At 47.2% G+C, this 22,612-nt stretch overlaps 1 protein-coding gene across 1 annotated transcript in view; it reads right to left on the bottom strand.

Annotated features, from left to right (window-relative positions):
• The window catches only part of SELENOH (selenoprotein H), a 42,065-nt gene extending 19,808 nt beyond the window's left edge, over nucleotides 1–22,257 (bottom strand). The window contains exon 1 of the mRNA XM_069630072.1: nucleotides 22,167–22,257. Within this exon, the coding sequence (XP_069486173.1) occupies nucleotides 22,167–22,257 (91 nt within the window). The remainder of the gene's footprint in view (nucleotides 1–22,166) is intronic.
• Nucleotides 22,258–22,612: the final 355 nt, after the last annotated feature.

Below are 22,612 nucleotides of genomic sequence, written 5' to 3'. Positions count from 1 at the left end.
CATTCCCTTTGGTAAAGGTTTCCTTTTTCCAAATAGATAATTAACATGCTCTTGCAGTGAACAAGGCAAAGTGTACCATGTGTGGCAGAGCCCTCAACGCCGATTCCTCCTCCATTTCCAGGCAGACTAGGATAAGCAGGGGGGTGGGGGGTTCCCAATTCCATCTAGGCCACTAAGCCATCCCAGGAGTGCCAAAAAAAATAAATAAACACACGCTGGACTTCACTGCATGTGCCACATTAATGGTAAAGGATATTTGTACCGCACACCATCACCACCAGAGTGGTCACCTGGAAAGGGGGAGGGGAAGTGCAAGAGAGCAGTGATGTTGGCAGCTTCAGTTTGGTTAGCACCGTTTGCTGAGCTTAGGTGTGCTTTTCGGTTGGTAGACATTGTGTTCTGTGAAGCTTTGTGTGATTTGTTTTGTTGTTGCGGTGAAGTTTGTGCGTGTGGTTGTTTTTTAGGTTAGAGTTTGAGGTGTATGTATGCAGAAGGGTGAGATTGTTAGGGGGGGGGGATTGGTTAGTGGCCTCGCTATCTAGATGTGAAGTTCCAAATTCTTTCTAGATGTAGCACGGCCACATCTATCTAGATGTGGTACTAATATTCACAATCCTGTCTAGATGCGGTGCAAGCCAACATTCAAAATTCCATCTAGTTGTTAAGCTGGTTAGTATTAACAGCCTGGCGTGCTAGGTTTTGAGGGTAGAGTGGCAGGGCTTTCGGAGTAGTGATTGCTCTACTCCCACCCAGGCCACAGATGGACTCGCCTCCCCTGCCCTCTCCCTTCACCCCGGCCCAACACACGCTTCTGTGACGCAATTTTCTATGAGATGTTGGCTATTCGTGGAAATAGCCGAGGCTACGGAAAGCTCACTGTTGCAAACTCAGTCCCTGTACCCCGTCCAACTCCCAAATTTCACTCAGTGCCCTCTAGCCACCCCCACCACAGTGCATTTTATGTTTTTTGACCTGCAAATAGATTTTTACTGCTATAGACACGTTATCTCTCGCAGCGAGAGAAACAAGATGGCGGTCGTTTCATTTCTGAAATCCATGATCCTGCAGTGCACCATGGGAGACGTAACTCATTTTTTGGGGAAGGGGGCACCCCCTTCTCCATCAAATTTTAAAATAACAAATGCACGGAATAACTCCAAACCATGCATAGAACGCAAGTCAACCTTTTGTGCCCAAGTCCAGAGGTTTTGGGCTGTGCGCTTCAGGAAAATTAAAAAAGATAAAAAACTACGAAGCACAATATTGAAATACAACAGATGATGCAAGGGGAGGAGAGCAACTGTTCACAGCAGAGTGCACTGCAGAAATTCATCTGGGTATGGCATTCCATGGTGTCACACAAGGTCATTAATGAGGATACAGGGAATCTCTGTATTCAATGACAGAAAGGAGGCAGGGGGAATCCGAGTGTCGAGCAGAGAGATTGGTAGGGGTCAACAAGGAGGTGGTAGCAAAAATAACGCCGGCAGCATGGAATACATACATATACTAAGCACTGTGCTCAGAGAGACAAAGCTTCACCTCACTGATTAGGCCCAACAAGGCTGAAACACATGTATGGGGTTGTTTTTGGTACTCTTGTTCAGAGAGGAATTGCCATAGCATTTCTGTGCTGGACTGCCCATGTGGGCGGGACAAAGACTTGTATGCAAATGGATATTTCCCATCTGGGAAAGGTACAGTGAGCAAAAAGCGTGTGCTGCAAACTCATCTCAGAACAGGTTATCATGCCATGTTCTTTCTGGAGAGGAGCGCCTGCTACCTTTTTTTGAAATAAGATGTTATGGTGGTCTGAATAGCATGGGGGTGAGTTGTAGTGCAATGCACAAAGGGTTAAAGCTGCAGAATTGCAGTGACCAACAGTTGCTATGTGGCTACTAGTCTGGTACCATAAGCTTTGTGGTCATTCTTGTACAACTGTTACAAAAGTTAACTGATCCATCTCCCACTCATGTCCTCGCCTCTCTAGATCCGAATAAAGTGAAATAAGATGCCTGCAATTTGTAGCGACTAATGGTCAAAGCATGTAACTAAAATTAACAGATTAAGTGTTCACCTAAATGCCCCAATTGAAAAGGTTTCAGGAAATGCATAAACTACTCCCAACCTCCAAAGGTTGGGTGTAAAATTCACCCACGTGAAAATGATGGCACCTCGGGCAAGAAAATAGCAACGCTCCTTTTTGGCACAGGCTGTAGACACAGAACTCAACAAATCATCTGAACAGTACAGGAGCAAATCTGCATACTGATTGTCCCAACCCCATTTAGTTTGGGCATTAAGTGGAGCACCACCTACATGCTAAACTATTGCATTAGAGTACAAGCTGTTGTGGGCGGGACGAGGCCGGGGCGGTGGAGGGGACGTGACATGAGGGGTACAGCTTCTGGGCATTCACCCGTTGGCTGCCCAAGCCCAGGGACCATTATCTATTCAGCTGTATTCTCTCACTGGCTCCCATTTGCTGCAAGGATCAAATTCCTCTGCATCATCCATAAGGCTGTTGGGACCAAGGACCACGCCATTTACAACTGGCACTCACCAAATACTCCCTCTCCAGATCTTTACGCTACTACAGCAACAACTCTGTCAAGCGCTTCTCTAAACAGCGAGCTGGTGGTCAATCTCTTTCCTCAGCTGGCTCCCTCCTCAGGAACAGCCTCCCCTTACTCTCATTCTTGAGCTGGATCTCCTCAAGACATTCCTTTTCATCTCCTCCTTCCCCGTCTCCCTCCCGTGATAAACCCCACAGACCTTGAGATTGGTGAGCAGGGCCCTTGTGTGTTCTTCTGGGCCCTGACCTCCCACCCTCGGCCCCCTCCAATCACCTTCAGCCTCCACCCACTCCCAGCACTTGCCTTTGGGCACCCACTGGCCTGTGCCGTCTCACAGGCCTGCACTAATGTATCGGCAGGAGAACACTCATCTCTGCCAGGCACTTAATAGTTTCTTGCAACCGACTTTCTTTCATTTCCCCTCTAACTCCCAGCACTTAACCCCCCCCCCCTCTCTGCACTTGCACGTTCTGAATGCTCAGAAGGCCTAGTAGGACGGCGCTGTCCTTTTACCTCATTGTTATTATATTTACCTTTCACTCCCATGTTCCCTCCCCGTTGCTCTGTTGGCCCTTTGATACAATTCCTTGTTGTACAAGTGCCTTACAAATGCACAACGAATGAAATAAATGTCCAGGTTGTAGCACCAAGGCTCTGAATGTTCACAAGGCCTAGTGGGACTGCCTTTGTATTTTTACTAATCATGGTCATATTCCATTGTTTTGCCATTTCCGGTTCCCCTTACACTGTGGGCGCTAATATCTTGATCTATAAGCACCTTCTTAACGCTCTAAATACAAACAGTCTGCAGTTAAAAATAAAAAAAAAAAAAGAAAAGAAAAAACTCCTTAACAGTAGAAAGTAAGGATAAAGAAAGAATCTGAAATGAGAACCGAAAGGGTTTCCAGCAACACTGAACATAAAGAGCTGTGTGTTGCAAAAGTAAAATAGAGATGCCTTCAAAGAGATATGGAGGAAAGTAGAATCCATAGTAAAGGTGAAACAAAGAACAGAGTTCCAAAAGACAAGAGCCCATAAGAATGAATTAAAAAAGCCTACACTCATTCAGGATAGAAGGAAAAAGGTACAGAAGTCCAGCAAAAGAAGTGCTGGGGGGTCTCAGTAGGAAAGGATGAAGCATACAAAATGATACATTTCCCCTAACAGTATGCCCCCCCCAAAGCAGAGATTGAATTCTTTAACACAGCTTGATGAACACCATCCAAGCTCCCCTCTGAGCGCTCGCCTGTGGATTAGAGGGACGTCTTCTAGAACATGTTATTTTTTAGAGCCTCTATTCAAATGCTGGATTAACTTTTTTCCATCCTACTGCCGGGCCCTCCTCCCCTCACACTTCCCTGGAATTACCAGTATGTTTGAACACTAGTGTCTGTAAACTTTTGTTTTGGAAAACGCCTCTGAGCAAAAAGATCCAACCCCAGAAATCTGCTGCACCTCCAAGAAACAAAAAGGTCTGTAAATCCCCACAAAGCAAGCATAAAAGCTCATTTACCGACAGCATGCATGGAAAAATCGCTGCCTGCAATGTTCTTCGCTTGCCAGGACATCACTGTGCTATTTGGGCGGTGCTGGATTTCTTTTGTTTCATTCAATAGACTCCTTGCCACAGAAGGCCCGGTTAAAGGCTTCTTGTGGCAAGCAGTCTATTGAAAAGAATTCCACCACTTAACGGATATCCGCAGCACAGGAAAAGTCTTGCTTTTGGGAATGGCGGCTGATTTAACATGCATTTAAATTACCACCATTAGTGTTTTGTCTGCCACAACATGCAGTTTTATGCAGTCCACCCTTCGGAGGGTGAGTAAAACTGCATGCTTTGTGGGGGGTATGATGACACTAATGGTCGCCATTTAAAGGCATTTTCTCTCAGATCTTTCCACTACATGCACAGCACACACCAGGCCATGCTCATCCTTGATGACACACCCCTGTATTGCAGCCGCCCCCCCCCGATTTCTCAACGCACTTAATGTACTGGATAGTGGCACTGCATGGACAACCAATAACTATGGTGCCCGTTTAATACGGACAGCGTGAAATGTGGGTGGTTGTATGCACTCTTACAGGGGGAAATGCAAAGCAGTGGCATTGCTCCACATTGTAAGGCAGTGCATTGCCAAGCGTGCGGGCTCTTGGAACTTCTTGTAAAAGGGGTGGAGAAGTGCTGAGGCTTGACAATACCCGAGATAACATTGTTGGAAAATGATACAGGAATATGGGCAAGTGTAGGCGGCTGTTAAATGCACGACGCCTTGTCCATGTGCAAGCTTAAACAAAGGACATGTGAAATGCTTGCCTTGTGCCATTTACATGTGGCCTTGCAGGACATATCCACCTCCGGCGGCATCTTTGGCACTTCTCATTTAGAAACAGAATATACAAACGCCACTGAGGTTATACCTCTATCCCCACCAAACTAGCAGCATGCTCCAGACTAAGTTCAGAGCCAGAAATCTAGCTATAGAACACAGTGCCAGTGGTGCCCATTACATACACAACCAATATTGCAATCTGGACATTCACAGCCAATGTCAAACAATTGATAACAGGTCTCATAGTAACGAGAACCACTCACACAATGTTAATGTTAAAGGACATTTGTACCGCGCACTATCACCACCGGAGTGGTCCCTTGGCGCTCTGGCGGCTCTGAAACGGGAGGGGAGGTTGAGTTAGTGGGAGGAAGCACCAGGGCAGTGATGTGCTGTTGGCGGCCTCAGCCCAGTGGGTCCGTTGGCTGGGCCTGGGGTGTTTGCGGCCGGTAGTCGTCGCGTACTGTTGTGCAAGGCTATGTGTGTTTTTGCGGTTTGTTGTGCTGTAGGTTTTGGTTGTGTTTGGTTTGGAGTTTGAGAGGTGTATGCAGAAAGGGGAATAGTTAGTAGGGGTTGGTTAGTTTGCGTCTCTATCCTGAATTGATGCGCTCTGTTTGCATAGTCTCCCCTGTTGCGGCTCTGTCCTGAACTGGGTCTGACTGGCCTACAGGTTCCTTACTCCTCTGGCCCCCGCCTCTGACATGCTTTTTCATAGCTCCCCTTATCTTCCATTCATCCTCCTGTGGTCATTGCACCTGCCAATGACAACCTCTCAGGTAGTGGGCGATTGCCAATATCTCGATAATTCCACACCCATATGGTACCTGGCGGTAGTTAATTAAGGGGCGGACGAAAGTGTTGGTGGGATTGTCTGGGGCAGTTGACTCGCCGTGCGTATCGCCTGTGTTCCAGTCTAGCTGGTGCCACCCGTCCAGGTGCCGTGGGCGTTACTCTCTCAGGTCCGGGATGTCCGTGTCTTTTGGTTTAGTCATCCTTTTCCAGTTTCCTGGTTTAATCTGTGGTGTTGTAGAGCCAGGTTTTTAGTGATTTCCTGAATTTTAGGTGATCTTCATTGTTTATTTCTTTTGGGATGTTGTTCCACGTTTTTGCGGCTAGGTGGTAGAAGGAGGTGCCGCCAAGTTTTTTCTTATGGTATGGTTTGAGTTCCAGGCCGTTTTCGTTGCTTGATCAGAGGGGTCTCGTTGGTTTGTAGACTTATTTTCTTTTGTAGGAATTCTGCTCCTTGTCCGCCGATTGCCCTGTGCGTTATGCACAGGGTTTTGAAGGTGATGCGATGTTTTACTGGGAGCCAGTGTAATGTTTTTAGGGCTGGAGTGACGTGGTCTCTTCTGGATAGTTTGAGGAGTAGTCTTGCTGCTGCATTTTGGATCCATTGCAGTTTCTTAAGGAGGTATTCTGTTATTCCGAGGTAGAGGCTGTTTGCATAGTCGATTTTAGACATGATTAGGGCGACGATAGCGAGTGTTTTGTGCGCGAAGGAGAGGAAAGGTAGAATTCTTCTTGCCGTGCGGAGGATGAAAAAGCATTTCTTCACTGTTGCATTTATTTGTGGTTCCAGGGTTAGGTTGTTGTCCATTAGGACTCCCAGATTTTTTACTACCTTCGATGGTGTTGGTGCGTTTCCCCATTTCTGTTGGCCATGGGACGGTTGTTTCGTTCTCTTGGTCTTTGGATACGATCATGATTTCTGTCTTTCCTGGGTTGATTTTCAGGTTGTTGGCATCCATCCAGTTGAAGACTTCTTTTAGACAGTCGGTTAGGGTTGGATGGTCGGCATCAGTGTCTTTGATTTTGTAGATGATCTGAGTGTCATCTGCGTAGTTGTAACATGTAATGTATTTTTTGAAGATTCTGATGACTGGAGTCTGATAGATGTTGAAACATAGTGGAGATAGTGAGGATTCTTGTGGTACTCCGCAATCGTTGACTCGTGGAGAGGATTTGAACGTTTTTATCCATACAGTCTCTGTTCTGTCTGCTAGGAATGATTTGGTCCAGCGTAGTGCTGTGTCTGTTATGCCTATGTCTTCTAGTCTTTTGGTCAGAGTGCCGTGGCTAACTGTGTCAAAGGCTGCGGAGAGGTCGAGCAGAATAAGGGCTGATGCAGTGTTCGAGTCTGCTTTAGTTTTGAGGTTGTCCCAGATGGATATTAATGCTGTTTCCGTTCCTCTCGCTGGTCTGAAACCAATTTGGGCTTGGTCCAGCAGATGGTGTTTTTCTACGTGTTCTTGGGTTAGTTTATATACGTACGTTTCTAGAGGTTTTGCTGGGTAGGGGATGTTGGAGTTCGGCCTGTAGTTGGAAAGGTTATCTACGTCACCACTTGTGTTTTTTAAGAGTGGCTTGATGTATGCTGATTTGAAGATCTTCGGTACAGTCCCTGTTGAAAGTGATAGATTAAGAAGGTTTCTGTAGTTTTCTGCTGGTGATCCTTGCGCGAGGATTGATTTGTAGATGTCTGGGGGACATGGGTCCATGGGTAATCGCGCTTTCTTGCTTCGTTTAACCAGCATTGCGAATGACTCTGCTGATATTTCAGGAAAGCTTCGGAGTTGTGGTTCCGAGTTGGGTTGTATGTTGTGGTTGGTCGCTTTTGTATGGTTTGACGGATGTCATTGATTTTTTTTTTTTAAAGTGATCTGCCAGGTCGTTGCATAGTTTTTCTGAGGGGGTTGGGGTGTTATCACAGCCTGGTGGGTTTCTCATTTCTTCAATGATGTTAAACATTTGTCTTTTTTGTGTGTTGGTGGCATTATTGATTCTGTCATCATAATGTCTTTTCTTTGCCTTTTGAATTTCCTTCTTGTATGCACAGATTTGTTTCTAGTACAGTGTTTTTTTCCCTGGGTTATATTCTTTCCTCCATTCCAATTCCATCTTTCCGTTTTCATGTCGTTTAATTGTGGGGTGAACCATTTTGCCATTGCTCTTTTTTTTTGATGGGGTGAACGGTTTTTCGGGGGCGATCTCGTCTATAGTATCTGCGATCCATTTGTGCAGTATCTCTGCTTTTCCGTCTAGGTCAGCTAGCTCCAGTTCTGTAGTTGAGGGTTTCTTTAATTCCAGTTGTTCAAATAGGTTGCTTTCTTTGACGTGTTTCCAGTTTCTTTTGGTGGTGGTTGCGAGTTTTGGATGTAGGCTTGGGTAGGCAGAGTAATCACGAATGGGATGATGAGATGCTCCATAGTATTTGTATCGGAGGTGCTGTGGCGAGTTTTTCTTTGGCTAAAATTGTGTCTATGGTGTGTCCTGTCGAGTGTGTTGCTCCTTTGACTAGTTGTCGTAGTTTCATGGCGCTGAGTTGATCAATTAGTGAGTTTTGGGAGTTGGCGTGGATGTGGCTGTCTTCAAACCAGATGTTGAAGTCCCCCAGGATGATTAGGTGTTCGTGGTTGATGGCTAAATTGGCGGTGGCTTCTATGAAGTTATCGACGAATGTTGCATCATATGTTGGTGGTCTGTATATCAGGATGAATGGGATGTTGGTTTTTGGGCTCGCTGTTAGGTGCATTACCATGGTTTTGTAGTTGAGGATGTTGAGTGGTTCGTCAGTTTTTATTTTCAGGTGTTCTTTGAATGCTATGGCGATGCCGCCTCCTTTTTTGTTTATTTGCAGGCATTTCAAGTCGGTCGGAAGGCAGCTTTGGAGTGCGATTTTGTAGTCGTCCAGCCATGTTTCTGTGATGAACAGGATGTCAATGCCATTGTCGTCGAGTAGGTCGAGGATCTCTGTTGAGTGTTTTGACATGGATCTTGCGTTTATTAGATTGCAGTGAAGTTTGGGTTTTGTTGAGGTCGTCTTCCGCTCGGTGTTGAGGTTTCCTTCTTGGTCGGCCACTTGTTGGGCTGTGGGGTTCGTGGCGTTAGCAAAGAGTTCTTCTAGGTTTTGTCTTGGGTTTTTAGTGTTTTCATCGGGTTCGTCTTCCGGGAGTTGTGGTTGTTGATTGAAGTTCCTCTTGCTTTGGTGATGTAGGGGCTTATTGGGTCAGTCGTCTGTTTGTTGTTTGTTTTGGCCATCCTTCTAATTGCTTGTGTTAGGTTGATTGATGTTACCGTTTCTAATGTTGGGTTGGATTGCCGTGGTGGCCAGTTGTCTGCAAGGTATGGAGTTAGGTAGAGGAATTTTGCTCTTCTCTCAGAGTTCCTTTGGTTTGTGTTCCTGCCTGTGGGGATCCAGTCTGTGGTTGTTCCAGGTTGCTGTTCTTTCATCTCTTTGTCTTCTCCTCGGAATTGGTCGTTTGCGCGGCATTGTAGGACAGAGTTGTTTGGTGACGTCTAGATGGTCCTGCTTAGGTCGGGTTGCCTTGTGGTGTAGTGGTTGGTGAGGGGGTGTCCGCGGGTGGTTTGGGCTCTGTCTGTGTGGAAGGGGGGAGTTAAGGTTTATTAAGTTGGGTGTTATCGGTGGCTCTCTTTACTGTCCGTCTCCCTAAGCGCAGTTCGCTGTGGTGAGCAGGCTGTGTGGGTTAGGAAGGGTATCCGCTGGTTAGGTGGCTTGGATGGGCGTAGCTTGGACTTTCGCCTTGTGATGCGAGAGGCCCTGGTTAGAGTGACCCACCACCGTAATTCGTTGGTGGTTTCTGTCTCACTTGAGAGTTTGCTGAATGTGCGAGTGAGCTAGATTTGAGACACCCGTTTAGTGGGAGAGAGGCCTATCAATGCAGTCTGGAGGTCACACAATGCAATATGGGTGCAGAGGCCCTGCTATCAATGTAGTTTGGGGAAACTAAAACTAATGTGCCAGTTTGGGCAGGAATTACAATACGCATTTAGTACTTCCATTTGTTCCAGTGCACTTCAAAATTGAGCAGCACACACTTCAACAGCTGCTAGAGTGCCTCACACAGGATTGAGCAGTATAAGCAAAAGTAACACTTATAACAGTATGTGTCCATCACATTATGTCCCTCTGATTGCTGTTCGAGCTGGATCCCTTTTACTCAGTTCCAGAAAAAGCAGATTCTATGCACTCGGCAGAAACCTCAGCAGATCTGTTCCCCAATCAAAATAATGGGAACCAACTCCAAAGGACACCCTATCCTTGGTTAATATACCAGCACCCCTTTATTTTCCAAAGTGCATTACCCATTTGTAATCACACTGTCTGGTCTGGTTTTGTACCTAGGACAAAAGTGTGGGGGGTGATGCGCTCTGCAAGACATTTGGGTTGGCCAATTAGCCCATTAACAATTGTCCAAAAAGGCCATACTACAAGTTTGAAACACCTGCCTCCACAACTGGAGGACTTTTGAGAGGACTGCTCTCAGCATTGTCCAACAAAATCTTAATGGATGATCCAAAGAAAGAAGTGGTGGGGGACCCCTTATTTTATAGGTAAAAACCCTCAGGTGATTGGACTAATGCTAGCTTGCTCTAGGGGTCCAAAACCCACTCTTGAAGTCTGTGTGGACTTTGCCCATATGATGCCACACCCAAAGTGCTTTGCCCCTGCGGCAGTGGCGTCGCTGGGGGTAGGGTCCCCCACTCTGAAATCCTGTGTTCCCCTACCTAAAGCGAGCAGTCACAATGTTCTCTGTTCGTGGTGTTATTTTTGTCACTCACTGAGGAAAATGTCTGCATATCACACAGCAATACTACTTTTGTCTCAAAGCTAGTAGTGATGGAGCAGCTTGCAGCCCCTCCCATCAGAATGTAGCCTTGAAACTGCTGATGGGCCATTAGTCACGGAATTGTTTTGAGCCTGCATTCTAATGGGAGGGGAGGTGCAGCGGGTGTGGATAGTTGGTGTGCACAAAAGCCTCCCTGCAGGAGTGCTTGGGGTCACAATACCCTTCATGGGTGGCCCCCCTACTTTTGTCTGTCCCCCCTACTTTTGTCTTTGGCCCCCCTCTGTGCCCCTACTAAATTTGATTCCTGGCGACGCCACTGGGAAAAGGCACTTCACCCTTATTTTTGATGAAGTTTAGAATAATTTGACTTTGCAAACCAAATCCGGCGTTTCGGGCTGTACAAAACAACTGGGCACCGTTATAATTCAATTGAAGGAGCATACAAACGACAACGACGGATGCAGTCAAGAGTAAAAACCACACAGAACAGCAAGGAAAGTCACGAGGACAAAGCAGACGGGACATACACGTGCAGAATCGAGCATGCACGTCTAACAAAAAGGCAAGCGCACATTCACACCGAAACGTACGTAAAAGTGGACTAAAAAGGCAATATCAGAATACGTGGGCAAATCGCGGTGTGCCTAAAATGGACACGAAATGCGAGCACATACAGTGGAAATACAACAGGTAATGCATGCAGTCCGCATGGTGCGGGCAACAAGAGAATAAAATCGACATTAACACCGCAATGCAAACGCAGACATTGACAAAACACACCCGATGAACACGTACCTTTAGTGTTGTTTCGAGAATAGAAACCCTGATCACATGACCAGGAAAGCCCGCGAAAGAAGCATTTATCCTCTGGACCGTACCATTCCCTGTAGCAACAGGTGGGTTCTTCTGTCTCCACTTGCCACCACGTCTATCCAACTCGGCACGAAAAGACAGTCCACACTGACCCCCTACTTTAAATCAGCCTTCCCGGCTCTTTCCCCCATGTTCTCTGTTTGGTTCCTTCCAATCTTACACAACGTGCGTTTTTCTCTAAATATCAGTATTGGCTGAGGTATGAACATAGACAAGGGACTACAGTCGTAGCGGCCACCTTACAAAGAGAGCTGCCCCTGTCATGTTAGTAGAAAAAGGAAACGTGTAATGGTGGCATTGCATTGTGCATGTTGCATCACCCAGGGTATCCAGTGATACACACCATTGTGTATCACTAGCTCTCAAGGTTGCATAAGATGAATTTCTTTCCATTCATTTCCTCATGGTGTGACTTGGCATGTTTTGGCCCGCTGCCGGGGCACCGGAGCAGGTTGCACAGGACACCAGGGTCAACCGGTACAGCAAATGGAGCTGCGCTCACGCAGCGGCCGACCGCAGGGGCCACCCTGCAGAATCCTGATCACCTGACTCAGACACATGTGCTGGGGGCACCCAGCCAACATTAGCCTTGGCTATGGGGGCACCCAGGCCGGGGCTACCACACAGGCCGTCAGCACATGGTGGACCAGGACACAGTAAGACACAGAGTCAAAGTTGCCACTTCCTGGCGCTCTGCTGGAGTGTCCCTCGCATGCCAGCAGAGCCCCTTTTATTGGGACGAGTCATGACAGCTTCTTAAAGGGGCAATACGAAGTGCTCCAAAGTGACTGTTGGGCTGTAGTGGACGGAGGGTCGCCCTGACCTGCTTCTCTACTTTACTGCAGGCTATTAAACTCGCCATCAGCGAGAGGAAGAACGGCCGTTGCCGCAAATTGGACTTGAGAAATTAACATCAACTTGCTTTGACCCGCCCTCTTGCCGCCTCCCAGCCCGCCCCCGTCCGCATCACCCTATATCTTCTACGGTGTGCGTGCATCGTGCACGCACATCAGAAGTGCTCAAATTGATTGTTGGGCTGTAGTGGACAGAGGATCGCCCTGATCTGCTTCTCTACTTTACTGCAGGCTATTAAACTCGCCGTCCGCGAGAGGAAGAACGGCCATTGCCGCAACTTGGACTTGGGAAATTAACATCAAGTAAACCTTTTTTGGACTCAGTTATTGCAACTGCTACTTATTCATTGTTATCTCGAGAGCCGCGGTGAAGCCGCGGCTCTCAGTAGTGCATATGCACGCTCCGCCCCAACGTTACCAGAGCGTAATTCTTCTTTTTCTTTTGTAGCTTGGTTTGACCCGCCCTCTTGCTCGCGTCCCAGCCCGCCCCCCTCTGCATCACCTCCTATATCTTCTATGGTGCACGCAAATCGCGCGCGCGCGGATCCAAAGTGCCCCAAAGTGACTGTTGGGCTGTTCGGCTGGGGAGGAGTGGGTGAGTGGGCCAAATTGGATAACGTGTGTATGTTCTAAAAAAGTGTATAACCTACCATTATACTGTTGGCTGGTGAGTGGCTGGAGCTAGCAGAGTAAATTGTTAAAGTTGCCCATATTCATATTCATTATGTTAGTTTGAACCAGTTCCTGTAGTAGCATTACACTCTCCACCCTAGATCAGTGCAGGTTCTGGTGGTATAATAGAAGTTATAGTTGTGTGTTATAGTTGTGTAAGGCTGATTCTATAAGTGCCGCCCGATATAATGGTTAACGGTCTGCGTAGCGGGAGAAAGCTGACAGGAATAATGAAATCTCCTGTCAATGAATGCTTGGTGCCCACACCACTTGTCAATGGAGTGGAAGTTTCCTCCTCCAATTTAATGGAAAATGAAATTAATATCTCTCCATCTGCAAACTTAGTCTCTTCTTTGACAGAAGAGGAGCTTAATGCTTTAGCCCTTCCTCTGTCTTCGGCTATTTTGTCACCCTCACACTCCTTATATAAGCAAGAAGAGGCATTGGTTCCTTTCGATGTACAGAACTTCCCTCCCCTAGTTAACAATGATGTTGTCTGCAAATTAATTATAAAGTCACCAGCGGCTGTGGAAATAGCCCCTCCTCAAGAGCTAAGAGAAACCATGGTGTCCTTAAATAATCCACTATCACTTCCACAAAAAGCATTCTCTATCCATCAAAGATGCAAATAAACTTTCTCCAAAAGGATGGGAATCCGAGTATAAACAGTTGGATTTAAGTCCAGACAGAAAAAAAAAAATGGGTGTTGAAAGTTTCAAAACCCAAATTGCAGATTTTTCAATGCTAGCTCCTGCAATTGAAACTGAAGCGCATGAGCCCTCTACTCCTGTTACTCACAGGAAATATGGTGTAGATAATGTTTTTCTGTTTAACAATCAGCCTAATAACTCATATTCTGTGCCCCCCCTCTACCCTGCATTTAAAGAAAACAGAGAAATTGGTAGTATATTTACACCAAGAATTGCACCTATTGCTGCTACTCACACACAAAATTGCAGTTCTCCTATTTCAGAGAAATCTGTTAGCGAGTCTAACCAACGTCCAAACAGATCTGACGGCACGCTGCATTCAGAAGCTGCTTCAAAAACTCCAGAGAAATTAAATTTAGGACCAACCTTGGATCCCAATCCTGCGAATGAATAGCCCTGAGGCTTATCCTGTAATTACAAGGATCCTTAATCTGCTTGATAAGGGTCATGAACAGACACACGAGGAAGTGAGATATCTCCAAATGTCTGAGATGATTGCCAAATTAAGCAGAATTGAGGGTCTTCTTTTTACTTGTGATGCAATTTCCATTTTGTCACAGTATCAGGGCCCTAGGACAAACACCATCTCTACCGCCACCCAAACAAAAACATTTGCGGAGGTGGTGAGTGTAGACTTAACCCAAAAATTCCATCCTGTCTCGAGCGACGAGGTCTCATTGCCGCAATTGGTGGCTATAAATGTGACAAAGATTGAAGGACTGATCTCAACATTAAACAAAATGACGAGGCAATTCAATCAAGAGATGAAGTCGCAGATTTTTCGGTACCGCAGATTACTTCGGAGTTGTTAACTTCTGATAGTCCCTTTGCGCTAACTGATCTTATTGACCCGATTGGCCAAACAAATGAGTTGAGACCACCCATCAACACAACTGAAGAGGCCATCTGCCCTGTAGATGTTCCTACTATAAACCTTACTAGAAAACAAAAACGAACCCTAGCCAGAACAGAAAAGCGAAAGGCCTTTGTAAAAAAAATGAAAGGAAAGGCAGAAAAAAAAAATCATCCCTCCGATAATCTGGATAAACACAACACAGATATAAAAGATATGTGTAATCTATCAGATGGGGACAATATGATTGATCTAAACCAAATAAATGAGGAATCAAAAGTAATGTTAAACCTTTCAGAGCCAAATCAGCAGGCCCAAAAAGAGAAAGGGCCTCTAAAGGCGGCAAATGTTTCATTAGGCAACAAAGAGATGGCTGTTGCTAATTTGAGTCTCAAGAATAAAGTAGACAAAAATAAGCATCAAATCAAACAATATAACCACACTGCCCATGGGAGAACAAGATCCAGTTAGAACTGTTCCAGTCCCGGTGACTGCTCAAATTGTGCATAAACAATACCTAATCCCCACACTAGCGAGAGAAGGGGGTTTAGATTCTATAAAAGACCAGGAGGCGAGTATTATGCATTCACAGTCTTTACTCTGAACCACAGCAGCAAAGAATAAAAACTTTGTGAAACAAATTTTTTTTGTAAATAAACAAAATGTTATGTGAAACAATGCAAGGGAAACATCCCAGTCGAACATGGTGGGCAGGTCATGCCCTGGAGGTAGCCAATGGGCTGCGAGCCAGTCCCATATAGGTCCATTCCTCTAATAACACCTCCTCTTTCTAATGCTGATCCTCTTCTCACGCCCACCGAACATTTTCTCCACGCAGAATGAAGAACAAATTCCCCTGGAAACGGCGGCAGCTGAAACCTTCTGCAATTTGGAGCTGAACATCCCGCTTCTTCCTGAGTCAAAGCCCTCAACCGAAAGCTGAAACAACAATCAAACACCAGTAAGGGTGGGTGGGTGGGATAATACTCGCCTCCTTGTCTTTTATAGAATCTAAACCCCCTTCTCACGCTAGTGCGGGGGATTAGATATTCTATGGCAAGACAGGAGGCTCATATTATGCAAGTTCAAAGCCCTTGCATTACATTCACAGCCACATGAGCAATACGTTTATGATAAAACGTCTTAAAAGTTGACTCCCTTGACCAGTCAGCTGCTTTTAAAATCTTTTCCAAACTACCCCCCAGAAAGGCTGCTTAGAGGCCATACCGCCTCGGACTGAGTGGGGACCAAAAGAGGACGTGTCAACCCCCGCCTCCCGCATAACCCACTTAATCCATCTGGCCAAAGAAGAAAGGGAGACTGGTTTATGGGGTTTCCTGTAGGAAATCAGCAGCTCAGAGGTATTTGGAGGCCTAAAACCTTCAGTTTTAAACTCAAAACATTTTAAACAGTTAACCACACAGTTTACAATCTTCAGGAAAAGCAGGATAGGATATTGAGGAAGTCAAGCATTTAGTCCTTGAGATAAAGAAAGTAACCCCTTGAGGGGTGAACATTTTATTGTCCACATCCAGAGCTCTGATATCAGACACCCTCTTAATAGACACCAGGCATAGCAACATCGCCAGTTTGGAAAATAACTGCTGCAAGGACAAAACGTCATTAGGAGGCCAGGAGCGGAAGAGCTGAAGTACCATATTACCATCCCAAAGCACCGAATACTTTGGTTTTGGTGGAACCTTAATACGAATAGATTTAAGGGCTCTACGCACCAAAAAGTGTCTACCCACCGGTTCCCCTTTAACCAAAAATTGACCCGCTGAAATAGCTGACCTAAACCCATTAATGGTCCTGTAAGCTTTCCCTTCTTTAAACAATTCTACTAGAAAATTAACCACCTCTACTGGAGGGGCAGAAACGGGATTGAGGTGCCTAGCCACACACCAGCTAACCCAGCGGTTCCATGCTGAGGAATACCCAGACTTAGTAGAGGGTGCTCATGAGTCCCTGATGACCGACAGAGTCTTGCGAAAGTCCTCTGAAGCACCAGGAAGAGCTGAAATCTTCCAAGCCATAAGGGCAAGGTGTCCCTGCAGGACCAACTTGTGAGGGAGACCCCCGGATCCACCAGCAACTGGGGATCGAGGGGGAGAAGACGGGGAACATCTACTGCCAATTCCAGAAGGGCTGGGAACCAAACCTGAGAAGGCCAAAAGGGGGTCACCAGAACCAGAGACACCGCCTGTCTGCGAACCTGAACCAGTACCCGAGGTATCATGGCAAAAGGAGGGAAGGCATACCCCCATTTTCTCCACGCAGAATGAAGAACAAATTCCCCTGGAAACGGCGGCAGCTGAAACCTTCTGCAACTTGGAGCTGAACATCCCGCTTCTTCCTGAGTCAAAGCCCTCAACCGAAAGCTCAAACAACAATCAAACACCAGTAAGGGTGGGTGGGTGGGATAATACTCGCCTCCTTGTCTTTTATAGAATCTAAACCCCCTTCTCACGCTAGTGTGGGGGATTAGATATTCTATGGCAAGACAGGAGGCTCATATTATGCAAGTTCAAAGCCCTTGCATTACATTCACAGCCACATGAGCAATACGTTTATGATAAAACGTCTTAAAAGTTGACTCCCTTGACCAGTCAGCTGCTTTTAAAATCTTTTCCAAACTACCCCCCAGAAAGGCTGCTTAGAGGCCATACCGCCTCGGACTGAGTGGGGACCAAAAGAGGACGTGTCAACCCCTGCCTCCCGCATAACCCACTTAATCCATCTGGCCAAAGAAGAAGGGGAGACTGGTTTATGGGGTTTCCTGTAGGAAATCAGCAGCTGAGAGGTATTTGGAGGCCTAAAACCTTCAGTTTTAAACTCAAAACATTTTAAACAGTTAACCACACAGTTTACAATCTTCAGGAAAAGCAGGATAGGATATTGAGGAAGTCAAGCATTTAGTCCTTGAGATAAAGAAAGTAACCCCTTGAGGGGTGAACATTTTATTGTCCACATCCAGAGCTCTGATATCAGACACCCTCTTAATAGACACCAGGCATAGCAACATCGCCAGTTTGGAAAATAACTGCTGCAAGGACAAAACGTCATTAGGAGGCCAGGAGCGGATGAGCTGAAGTACCATAGTACCATCCCAAAGCACCAAATACTTTGGTTTTGGTGGAACTTTAATACGAATAGATTTAAGGGCTCTACGCACCAAAAAGTGTCTACCCACCGGTTCCCCTTTAACCAAAAATTGACTCGCTGAAATAGCTGACCTAAACCCATTAATGGTCCTGTAAGCTTTCCCTTCTTTAAACAATTCTACTAGAAAATTAACCACCTCTACTGGAGGGGCAGAAACGGGATTGAGGTGCCTAGCCACACACCAGCTAACCCAGCGGTTCCATGCTGAGGAATACCCGGACTTAGTAGAGGGTGCTCATGAGTCCCTGATGACTGACAGAGTCTTGCGAAAGTCCTCTGAAGCACCAGGAAAAGCTGAAATCTTCCAAGCCATAAGGGCAAGGTGTCCCTGCAGGACCAACTTGTGAGGGAGACCCCCGGATCCACCAGCAACTGGGGATCGAGGGGGAGAAGACGGGGAACATCTACTGCCAATTCCAGAAGGGCTGGGAACCAAACCTGAGAAGGCCAAAAGGGGGTCACCAGAACCAGAGACACTGCCTGTCTGCGAACCTGAACCAGTACCCGAGGTATCATGGCAAAAGGAGGGAAGGCATACCCCAACTGACCCGACCAATCCTGGAGGAAGGCGTCGGTGGCCAGGGCTGAAGGATCTGGCCTCCAACTGTAAAACCTGGGAACCTGACAATTCAGTCTGGAGGCAAACTGGTCTATTGCAAAGGGACCCCAGAGGGACGCTATGCGGGCAAAGAGAACCCTGTTCAACATCCAATCGCTCCTGTCCTGTAGGTGCCTGGAGTTCCAATCTGCAACCTCGTTGCTGATTCCCGGGAGAAATTCTGCTTTCAACAGAATGTCCCGGTTGAGGCAAAAATGCCAAAACTCTATTGCCAAATCCGCCACGGCTTTGGACCTGGTGCCCCCCAGATGATTGATGTATCGCACCGCAGAGATGTTGTCCATGCGGAGGAGAACACAACAATTTCCCTGATCTTTGAGGAGGCTTCGGACTGCAAAGGACCCCGCTAACAACTCTAGACAATTGATATGTAGCTGTTTCTCTGAATCCGACCACTTCCCCCCCAGTGGAAACCTGACCCAATCTGGCTCCCCAGCCCGCTCTGCTTGCATCTGACTCCAGAATGACGTCCGGAGATGTACCAAATATTGCTCTGCCATTCCAGGCCTCCATGTGCCTGAGCCACCACAGGAGTTCTAACCGGGCCTCGGGAGACAATTCCACCATCTGTGAGTAAGAGAGACACTTGCGCAGGTGCTTGGCCTTCAGACGCTGAAGAGCTCTGTAATGTAGGGGGCAGGAAAGATAGCCTGAATGGATGCCGACAGCATTCCCACAACCCTGGCTAGCTGCCTGAGGGAGATCCTCCCTCTCCTGAGGAGCAGACAAATCTCCTTCTTTATTTTGGAAAGTCTGCTGTCCGGGAGCTTTGAAACTATATTGAAGCCGAGAAACTGGATACATTGCGTAGGCTTCAATATGGATTTTTTTGACATTTATCACAAAACCTAAGTCCTGTAAAAGGGTCACAGTGAAATTCAGATGAGAGCACAGTTTGATAATTCTGGGCTAGCAGAAGCATGTCGTCCAGATAAATTATGATCCGAACCCCTCTGGATCTGAGCAGAGCCATCACAGGTCTCATGAGCTTGGTGAAACACCATGGGGCTGAGGACAGGCCAAACGGAAGGGATGCAAACTGCCACACTCGACCCCTCCACTGAAACCGAAGAAACTCTTGATGCGGGGGAAACACAGGAACCACCAGGTAAGCGTCCTTGAGGTCCAATTTGACCATCCAGTCTGGCGGGAGAAGGGTGTCCCTGAGCAAATGGATTCCTTCCATCTTGAAGTGGTGATATACCACAAAAGAGTTGAGGGCTTTTCGATTGATTACGGGGCGAAAACCCTGTAAGAGGCCGGGACTACCACACCCTTGGAAATGAGGTCCCTGACTTCCACATCTATGAGGGACTGCTTGACCTCGTCGAACACCAAAGGAAGGGGATAAGACAACTGGCAAGGAGGGGCGTAAAATTCTATCCGATAACCTTGAACAGTTTGTAACACCCAAGGATCCGAAGTGAGGGCTTCCCACTGTGGAAGAAACCTGGCTAGTCTGCCCCCTAGACTTTTGTGGGAAAAAACTTTTAACACCTGAGAAAGTACCTGATGCCCCTCTTGATATTCCGGCGCCTCTGCCGGCACGTCCTCTCCAACTGGAGCTTTGTTGAGGGTAAAACTGGTTGTGCGCTCCTCGAGCAGAGGAGGGATTGTAAGCGCCTCGAGGCGCAAACTGGCAGGGACGGGAGGAACCCTGGGCAAACCGGCCAGAGGAGCGGGCCCTACCTCGTCCAGCCTTGTTAAAAACCTTTGGGGCAAATACCTTTTTTTAATTAGCTTGCGCGTTGTCCAGCGCTGTAAAAGTATGGACGTATGCTGACAGGTCCTTGAGGAAAGTATCCCCAAACAAATTACCTTGAGCCGAAGGGCCCCCTTCCCTTTCTGACATGTCTGCCAGTTTTGAATCCAGCCTCACTAATAAAGATTTTCTCCTTTCCCTGGATATGGAGGCATTAGCGTCGCCGAGCAGGCAAACCGTGCATTGGATCCACCCCCTTAATGCGGTAACATCCACCGGGGTATTAGAGGACACCGCCTCTTCTGCCATTTAAAAAATCTGCGTGACTGGACCTAAGATGTCCAACAGTCTATCTTGACAACTACGCCACGCTTTGTCGACCCCCTTCTTGGGGTCCTTTCCCTTCTGGGAAAGAAAGGCTGCCATCGACTGGTCTATTTCCGGCCTTAAAGCCACCTTGTCGGCGAGCATAGGCCTAGGACATTCCGACCTTAATTTATTACGCTCCTCTCTGTGCATGGGGCGTCTGATCCAGAACTTAAGGAAAGAGGAAACCTCTTCAGAAGGTTGCCACTCAGCTGACCTGGGGTGTTGTATCAGGGCAGGATCAAAGAATGGAACCCCACTAACATCAAGAAGTGGACACTCCTGAGGGGTAACTGGGGTGACCTTCCTTTTTTGCCTCTTAGGGGGCGAATCAGAATCATTTGAACTGTCTGAGGATGTGACAGCAATAGGGGGGGTTCAACCGCAGGGAAAGGTGCAGGGGCAGGCCACGGGGTAGAAGAGATAGGTTGTCTGGGCTCTTCCCACCCGCACTTTAGGTTTCTCCTAGGGTAAGACACAGGTGATATGGCAAGGGGAGGACTGAGTTGTCCTTGGATATGTTTAGTTTTGCTTGTAAACTTTCTAGGGGCCTGAACTGAAACAGATGAGCCAGCATCTTGTGAGGGATGAAAGTATGCAATACAGGTGATTAATCTGTCAAACGCAGAAGCCAAGGTGTTATTTAACCCAGTTAAGGCTGTGTCCAAAGAGGACTGAATAGCTTGCGCCACTGAAGGCTGGGCATGACAGGACTGATCCCCCATACTATCCCCCAACTTATCACTTTTTTTTAGCAGTGCGCACCTGAGTAATGGCATCTGCTGAGGAGGGAAGTGTACTCCTCTCCATGGCAGCACTGAAACCAAATATTTCAATATATTTTCAAAATATATAATTCACAATTTTTACCATCAGCAGGCTCAGCTGCAGTAGGACAGACTTAGAGCCGAGCAGGCTCACACCCTTCCACCTTAGTAGGGTGAAATACAGCAGGGAAGGACCGCAAAGGCAATGAAACAGGCTGTGCCTGTAACCGAGCATGTAATCACGCGAGCAGCGTGTGTGCAAATGACATTTTTTTGCTAAATACTCATATAATGAAACAAGTAAAATTATATAAATTCAAACGTGTATAGAATTATGACGGCGGAGAGCTGGCTCGAACCGCCAAGCTCCCCGGTGCAAGGCACGACTCCTACTGAGTGTGCTAACACGCCATTATATCAACAAGCACACGCGCGGCCAGTCAGAAGCTAGTCTTCCACACGGCCGCGTGCGCCTAACAGAAAAAAGAAACGCCGGCGGCCCGAACAGGGTCGCGCGTCTCTGTGGAATGCTGGAAGCGTTCTAACAAGATAAAGCAAATTGAAACAAATAAAGCGTGACGCCCTCAGGCGACGCGCTCAGTGAATCACCTCAGCAGGCGGACGCGGGCTAAAACAAACAAACGCTCCGCTCACCTGCTTGAGGAAATTATGTTCAAAGAAACTTATCACTAATGAATGAAAAAGAAACACGTTTCCCGCGAACGTTGCTTCCTGCACACCACACTACCAATACAGTCTAAGGAAGAACAAGAGGTGTGACTTAGCTGTGGGTCAGCAGTAAAGAAAGAGGAGGTGTTACTAGAGGAATGGACCTATATGGGACTGGCTCGCAACCCATTGGCTACCTCCAGGGCATGACCTGCCCACCATGTTGGACTGGGATGTTTCCCTTGCATTGTTTCACATAACGTTTTGTTTATTTACAAAATACTCTTCTTTTCCACACCTCCCGCATGTGTGTCCATTGGCTGGGCACTCATGCGCATGCAGGAGGCCCCATCCACACTGAGGGCATAGCGTGGCACCTGGTTCTCTCCGTGGCCACTCCCCTTTTCTTGATGGCCTACCTCCTTGCCATTTGCCCACGGCTGACACCTCCTCCAACTTCACCCGTTGCATGGGGGCTTCCAATTTGAGCTGCTGCCTGGAGATGTCCATAGCCGAGGCACGCACCTCCGCCAGCTCATGTGCGCGGCATAGTTCTAGGATTTGGTCGATACCCAGCCATGGCTCCCTGAGGACCTGCTTCCGCAGTTTGGCAAGCTACAGCCATAGATTATCTGAGCCCTGATCTCGTCATCCTCAAAGTTGCTCAGAGCGCAGGATAATGCAATGCCCCTTAGCTTGCCATGAAATGCATCGAGGCTCTCCCCTTCCTCTTGTCTTGCGCATCTCATCCTGAACCATTCATAATCCTGGTTGATCATGGGCAAGAAGTATTCGTTCAGTACATCAATGGCTGAGTCATAGTGGGTCAAGTGGCACAGCGAGTAGAGCGCTCGCTTTGACACCC

This window comes from Ambystoma mexicanum, chromosome 12 (assembly GCF_040938575.1).
Source record: "Ambystoma mexicanum isolate Mex_15411 chromosome 12, UKY_AmexF1_1, whole genome shotgun sequence".
Lineage (NCBI taxonomy): Eukaryota > Metazoa > Chordata > Amphibia > Caudata > Ambystomatidae > Ambystoma > Ambystoma mexicanum.
This window is presented reverse-complemented; position numbering and strand designations above follow the sequence as displayed.